This window comes from Bactrocera oleae, chromosome 2 (genome assembly GCF_042242935.1).
Source record: "Bactrocera oleae isolate idBacOlea1 chromosome 2, idBacOlea1, whole genome shotgun sequence".
In the NCBI taxonomy this organism is placed as follows: domain Eukaryota; kingdom Metazoa; phylum Arthropoda; class Insecta; order Diptera; family Tephritidae; genus Bactrocera; species Bactrocera oleae.
The window spans coordinates 97,243,364-97,251,458 of record NC_091536.1 but is presented as its reverse complement, the minus strand read 5'-3'; the positions used below and the strand labels follow the sequence as shown (position 1 = coordinate 97,251,458).

The following is an 8,095-nucleotide window of genomic DNA, read 5'->3' as shown; positions in this document are numbered from 1 at the left end:
TGAACGTGGTTCCTATAAAGTCATATTATACCATCCTAAAAATAAAATTTAATGTCTCTGGCTTGTTTAGTGCTTGATTTATAGTTTTTAACAGTACCGTTGTATGGGGAGTGGGCGGGATTGTCACCCGATTTCACCCATTTTCACACCATCGATAGAGATGCTAAATACATTTGTTTTAGTGAATTTTGCTGTTATAGCTTCAGTGGTATAGGATATATGCACATTAAACTTATTAGGGGGCGGGACCACGCCCACTTTTAAATAAAATTTTAAACTGCAGATGCCCCTCCCTAATGTATACTAAATAAGAGTATTTTATCTTGTTGAGGAGCTTAGTTATGGCAATTTATTTGTTTTTGATTAATGGCGTTTTGTGGGCGTGGGCAGTATGTGTACCAAGTTTCATAAAGATATCTCAATTTTTACTCAAGTTACAGCTTGCACAGACGGACGGACGGACAGACAGTCACCCGGATTTCAACTCGTCTCTTCATCCTGATCATTTATATATACATAACCCTATATTTAACTCGATTAGTTTTAGGTGAACGAAACTATTATACTCTGTAGCAACAAGTTGCGAGAGTATAAAAAGAAAAACGAGTTCAATCGATAATAAATCGTTTCACAACTGGTTCAAGTCTGGTATTTTTCTTACTAGTACCATATCAGTTCAAAAATTATAGTTTTAAACTAGTACCTTTCGGATATGTGTTATATTTTGCGGCGTTCTTAGTTCGCATAACAAATATATATTCATCAGCAAAGCACAGTGAATTCTTTGATGCAAGAATGAGGTCTCATAAGCACTACCGTAAACTAATATAGGTCAATTATGAAAACATTATAATTATATTCAATTCAATGAATTTGGAAAATGAAATAAATTATGCAATTTTTTTGCACAATTTCGCTTAAACCAAGTGAACTGATATAAACGTATAATATGATAACGAGGTTTAAATTGTTTATGTATACTTATAATTGCTTTTACTTTTGTTTGCTCTTAAAAATGTCGATTCCATCCATTATGTGCATTTAAAGTTACAAAATACCCATAAGTCGTCTATTTCGCGTAATTAGCACTTCATTAGCGTTGTAAATATCGATTTTAAAGCCAACTTTTAACGAGCTTCCGCACGTTCTACTCCCGTAATCCACTTTTATTACAGATTTTGCAAAAACTTATAGTATGTACAAGCAAGCGAACAAAAATGCACTCAACAATTACCTTGTATTACAGGTTGATAACCTAAGTAAACATCTTTTTTTTTGCCAAATAGAACCAATTAGTACTTTTGTACATCGTTGAAAATAAGTATACGTTTTCGATTTTGTATATTGGAATCTACAAGTTCTTATAAGATGTGTAAGCAACACTCAGAATCAGAATTTCTCAATTGTCACTCAGAACTTTTTGAGGTTGCTTAAAGTGGACTGCAAAGTGTGCTAGATGGTTTAATGCAACAGATGATGATTCTGTAAAGGGGTCGGCTTCTGCTTCTGAGATCCAGAAAGCCAGCAACTTATTGATTTTTAATTCATAATTTCTGTAAGTTGTCGTCTCTTAGTCGTCGTGTCACCTGAAACTGAATTAGTTTCCATATCACCTCAGTACTGATTTGATTCGGCTACATCATTTAGGATGTTAGAATAGCCGCTTTGCTGTTTACTATTCAAGACTTTAACAGATTTCTGAAGTGGCGCTGTTGAGTTTTCAACTTTCATAAAGATATCGTAAAGATAGTCAATACAACACTAACATATTCAAACAAAATTTTAAGTTTCTGCATTTACATATTTATTTATCTTTTATTTCTATAAACTTTCTTCTCTTTACAATGTGCCTACTTAACAATAAATATTATATTAATAAAATACAAATTTAAAAAACCGAAGATATAGCTTAAAATATATGTGAAAGCTTATGCGAGTATGGTCGTGTATTATGGCATTAATGAAGTTTTCATGAAACATATACTTATGCTTTGTATTATGTACAATAGACAAAGATGAAAATAAAAAAGAAAAAACGTTAACTCCAGCTGTAAAGCCCCTTAACAGATGTATTTCTTATAGCAACTTTACGTATAACTAAATCTAAAGACGTAGTCGGCCAAAGGTTTGCATCCGACATAAAACGTATTGCTAGTTCTTTCTACCCACGTTGTCTGGTATATGTTACACAACCTTTAAGTCGGTTACTAATAAAGAAAAAAGATATATTATGAAGGTCTTTATCTTGATTTTGATCGATCACTTTGTTTAGTAGTCCGATCTGAACAATTTGTTCGGAGATTTTAGCGTTGCCTTATACAATAACCCATGCCAAATTACGTGAAGATACGACAAATGAGCCATTTCTTCGAGAAAAGGTCGTGTACAAAATTTCAGATCGATAGCTCAAAAACTGAGGGACTAGTTCGTAAATTTATATATATATATCAACGCAGTTCGTCACGCAGATCATTTACAGGTATACTTATTAGGGTCTCCGACGTCTCCGTCTGTCAAACTTAATAAACCCGTGTTTAGAGCATAAAAATTATACTAAAATATCAGTGCATACCTGCTGCTGAAAAATTGTCCGGTGTCATTTTTGTTGTTTTTTAGATAATAAGTAAAGTATTTCCAATTATTCAAAAACAATATATCGCGGACCACATGAAATTATGCTTGGATTCCGTAAGAAAAGTACGAATATTTCAAGAACTGGCCCTGAGTCCGCACTGCAGAATACTACTACATTTACTCAACCATATAGCTGTATTTTATTTTCCTATTTGTCTAATGCCGAATCGAGCTGGTATAAGTCGCATATATTGGCTTATTAAAGCAGAAACTGTAAAGAGCTATTCGGAGTATAGTGTATTCAATTCAAGTTGATTACTTTGTTCTGGTTTTCATGTGTAAACTTTTACGATCAGAGAAGCAGCGAATCAAATACGGCTATTGTATGCGTATATGAATGAACTTAGTAGTATGAGCAGCTTTTGCTCATAAATCTGTTGAATATAAAACACGTGTGTTTACCGATTCGCATTTATTTCTTTAACTCATTCGTTTCATTTCTTTTTTGCGGTATTTCCCCAGAAACCGCAAAGAGCGAAATATTAGTAAACAAGAAGGTTTGAGATTTGTGACGGAATAAAATCATTATAAAAGCATTAACCGCTTTTGACTGTGAAAATAGTCGAGCTTCAGCTAAATCTTTAGAAACAACTCATCATAAGGGCGATTGAAACGTAAAAGTGTTAAGCGCTAATTAATAACGGCAACACGTATTTCACAAAAATGCGAGGAACTAGTATCGTTTTCTTAGCCTTTTTGGCTTATTCGAGCGCATATCCCTTAGAGGAGCAACAGGTCAGTGTTCAAGTACCTGAAAGCGCTCTACATGTGAATGCTGAAAAGGATGCAGTATTGCCCGAAGTATCCGAAATTGTACAAATTATAGCGGTGCCGGAATCTGAAGCAGATCAATCAAAGGCTCAGCAACTTTTAGATGTTGATGTGGGTGTTCCGGCAGGCATTGAAGCAACTCGGCAAGCCCGTCAGTTCTTAGGTGGTTTTGGTGGAGGCTTTCCCGGTAATGGCGGATTTGGCGGCGGCGGCTTTCCCGGTTATGGCGGTTTTGGCGGCTTTCCCGGTTACGGTGGTAATGGTGGTTACGGAGGCTTCGGTGGCCACCGACATCATGGTGGCTTCGGCCGTTATCCCGGTTATGGCGGATACGGTGGGTTTTATGGTTAAAATGTTTAGAAGGAATTAGATTCATTAATTGTGATACATTATTTAAAAGTCAAATGTGGGTACACTTACTGAAACCGAAATAAAAAAATTAAGAAATCGTTATCAAAAAAATACCTAGTTGGTGCGTAGTAAGTGTAAGTAGTACTTCTGGATAATAGCGTCGAAAAAATTTGGAAGAAACTCTGTGAAATATCCAGTTTGACAAGACACTTGATGTTATATAAATTTTGAAAGTGTTTTATATATATGTCACTATCACTGAGGTTACCTAAGAATATTTAAATAATGTAAAGGCTTCGTGAGCCGTTATAGATAATCCGCTTACTTAAAACTGAATAACTCTTTTGTACGAATATTATTTTGTGCATATGTTCCACCGACTTGGCTACTATGCGATATGTATAATGAAATTTGAGATAAATTAATATTATATTTCTTTGTTATGTTGTAAAGTTATGCTGAAATTATTGTTTTCGAGTCCTCCATTCATGGGAATTGGCGAATTGAACAAATAACTGTCATAAAGCAAACATACTGGTAGAATAGGACTAAGAGGTTATATTATTTTAATCAAGCATCTTGTTTTGCATCTTCCTAAAGATAGATGAAACACTCCAGTTTAATCCTTGCTAATAAGGTACTAGACTGTTGACCATTAAATATAGCTCATCATTATTCATTAACTGATATTTTTGTCAAATTGTGAACTCTAATTTTTGCACATTTTAGAGCGATCGGCATTAACTGCCGTTCATTGAGGCCTCTGACCGAATACTTCTCAGTTAAAGACGTCATTCATTGCTGCTGTTCAAAGTTAGTCAAGATGTTAATTACTGATACGACTAGTTGCACCAAAGTTGTCCTTGCAGACATTTCCAAATGCACTCCTATAACTAACTGTTTTAACATTTTCTGTTATTTGTTATTTTGCTTTGCATTGCTGTAAGCGTCTTTTATGCGAAAAGTACTTTTTATTATTTACATAGAGCGAATCAAAGCGTGAGACGTCAACAAAAACCAAGAAAATAAGCAAAAACAAATAAAACAACCAACGGTCCGCTCAAGTTTTCCATTTGATAATTTTTTTCTTGTTGCTTTCTATGTCGATTTCCTTCGCTTTGTATTTATTGCTCCACAACTGTTTGGTATTTATTTATTTACTATTTGTTTTGCCGTTTTCCATTTGCTGCGTGTGTGCAGAATTGCAATCAGATAACACCTTTTTGTCATTCTTTCAGTCATTCATTCATTCATTCATTCCTTCTACTTTTCAACTATTCGCAGTCCACTACGGCCCTCAACCTCGCTGTGCAAACATTCTCGCACTCACGGCACCTTATTATGACCAATAGGCTGTGGGCGTTTGTAAATATGCTCAGCACTCAGCACTAATTTTAAGTAGGCAAAGAAGAAGCGTAGAGAGCGTCAGCTGTGCTGCAGGTAATTGCTGCCCTGTAAATGCAACTTGAATTGTACCAATGCTTCGTCATTCCACCGAACTAAGAAAGTGCTTGGAAATGAAGGCAATCTCTACTTCTATGCATAATACGCAAAATAAATAGTCAAAGGAGTAGTAAAATGAGCCGCTAGCTCTTTGCTGACGTTGGGGAAAATAACTACCCCATTACAGGGTGATTTCATCAAATATGCGCTACGATTGCAACATTCCGAATCTGTATAAAACTGTAAGATTCTTCTCATATCTTATTGCTATTCTCACTCTTTTGATTGTTCTTCTTTACACTCTTCACCTAACCTTAACTGAATTTGATTTTGGAACAGGCAAACTATATATATTATATAATATATATCTGAAATAAAGATGAGCAGGGCCTAGTACATATTTTTGAACAGAAAGATGAAACTATAGCTACATATTATATACATACATATAGCAGGAGGGTCCTCAACACGTTGTGCAGACAAGAATTATATATCCAGAAATAGTTCAAAATAGGTGAAAATTACTCTTAGCCCCACAAAATCGCAGATATGGCATTTTAATTTGGAGCAGCCTGTAAAGCTAGTTTGCTAGTCTTTGTTGTATCACTTAATGTCCACCATTCATTTGATTTCAACTCGTCTGGGAATTATTCGGCTTTCAATCTCAAATGTACAATTATAATGAAGTGAGCAACAACTACGCGCATACAAAACAGTATTATTGGGTGGAGAAACACTAATAAGTAGAGCCTTTTTTCGAAGCATTTCAGCGTTCTTAATCAAAGTAGCGTCTTAAGACTTTTTTCAACCAATCAACAACCGACCGGACGATGCACTACAACACAAATGCTCTATTCCAGCTTTATACTCCATAGTCATAAGTATGCACACTTGTGGGAAAAATAATATAGTTACCTTATTGAAATATAAATGTCTTGCGTATTTATTTTTGCTTAATTAAGCTATTCGATGATTTATGGAGGAACATAGAAGTTCAACTAAACTACCACTAAAAAAATCTCATTTTTGACCTTTGTCAAATTCTGAATGCCTAGTACTTGCTCTTAACAATTAACATAACAATTGTTATTACAATCTTAGTGGATTAGCTGTTGGTTCGGAGAACTTTTTTCTTTCTCTCATATTTCTGTAAGTTTTTAATTTTCTTAAAATTCTATGCCCCCACCTTAAAAAAGATAGACCTGAACGTCGTTTTTATTTTGTCCACTACTGTACGTAAGGAGAAATGAAGCAAATTTTCATACACACCCCACACTTGCTCAGAGCGTCAAGTTGTATTGGGAATTCATTCATCTCGCCGATGCATTGCCGGTCCGCGAACAATTAATGAAAATTGCAATGGCGCGTTGAAGGTTGGAGACTAGCTATGTTGCGACGGCTGAAGCATGGAAAACGCTCAGTTAATTGTAGGTTAGCAGAGGAAGTAAATATTCGCAGTTGTTGCGGAAAAAAAGCAAAGGAAATGAAACAAACAAGCGCAGTGAATTGCTTTCAATACATACATTCATACAACTGTAAATATAGCACTTTTTCCTATTTAACCAACTAGTTGAACTTGTAGCTGGGGGTTGTAACAAGCGGAAACAGCCGTTGAGGATTGTAAAGCAGCAAGTAAGAAAGCAGGAAAGTCTGGTACTCAATCTTTAAATACCGTTACAATAGCAAAAAAGCAACTTTGTAGCTTAAAACCGGATAGAGCAAAGTTACGGAGAAGTATGCACTGAAGTAGTAGAGGGGAAGCTCTCGAATCCATTGTGGTTGTTTGCATGCATACAAGCATACAATTACAAAGAGCAAAGGAAGTGGTTTGTATGGTGAAGAACAGAAAATCCCCATGGAAAGCTCAACGAGTAAATGGAAGAAGGCAAATATCCGTGCAGCAAATGTAATTGAAGTTTTATTGAAAACGATTGAATAGCGGTCAAGTTAAGTGATTTAGATGGATGGATTGAAGAGCAGCACATACATTCGTACATGAATACATACGTACTTACGTACTTACGTTAGAAGTGCCAAAGGACAGGTGGACAATTGCTCTTATGACATATATACAGACATACGGACGTATGTAGATACATACGGACGACAATTCACACGGTGTGTTTACTCAAATTGCCCTCGCACTTACAGGGACCACGCGGATATCTATCAAATGAGCAACCATGTAAGAATGTATATTTTGGTATGTAGAAGTGTGGGTATGCAATTGCGCAAATTAATGAACGGAAGTGCCAGTGGCTGAACTGAGGAGCAAATACGTTCAACTGGAAAATGCAAATAAATTTGTGAAATGAGAAAATGAGCTCAACACAAACATTGACTAAGTTAGAATCCGCTTGCTTGGTAAATGTGACTTCATTAGTGTGCAACAAGAATGCGGCAAATAGTAAAGTAATTATAGTTGTGTAACATTAAGAACACACACCGCAATTGAGGATGAGCAATATGCAAATATGCAAATGCGAAATGCATTAAGTTCAATTGAATTCAAATAAAAACTCAAATAAATACTTGCGGTGAATATGGAGTGGCAAACTATTTTAAGGTTCTAATTCTTAATTAATATATGTATATTAACCAGAAACTGAATATTTTTGGTAGACTGGATGTGACTAAAAATCGTTCTTTCAAACAGTTAAGCAGCTTTGTGAAAACTGCAGTAAAAGATTATCTATTTTGTCAACCAGCTGATAAAAGCACATTCGCAATTAAAAGTGTTGTGATTTTGATTGCTCACATGGACACAGGACTTCAAACAACTCTGTGAGACGAGTTGAATTCCGAGTAACTGACTGTCTGTAAAAGGGGATGAAATCGGATGACATTAAATTTGACATCCGAGATGGTACAAGACGGCTTTACAGGAATCGGGGTC

The 8,095-nt window shown here is 35.5% G+C and overlaps 1 protein-coding gene across 1 annotated transcript; it reads left to right on the top strand.

Moving 5' to 3' along the window:
• The first annotated feature begins 3,178 nt into the window (after positions 1-3,178).
• LOC106614813 (keratin, type I cytoskeletal 10) lies at positions 3,179-4,439 on the top strand. Its single transcript, XM_014230726.3, has one exon. The coding sequence runs from the start codon at positions 3,298-3,300 to the stop codon at positions 3,754-3,756; it is 459 nt and encodes a 152-aa protein (XP_014086201.2). The 5' UTR covers positions 3,179-3,297; the 3' UTR covers positions 3,757-4,439.
• The last annotated feature ends 3,656 nt before the right edge of the window (positions 4,440-8,095 follow it).

Bases quoted from the DNA above. Each gene is read 5' to 3' on its own strand.
- LOC106614813 (XM_014230726.3), top strand. From the start codon at position 3,298: ATGCGAGGAACTAGTATCGTTTTCTTAGCCTTTTTGGCTTATTCGAGC.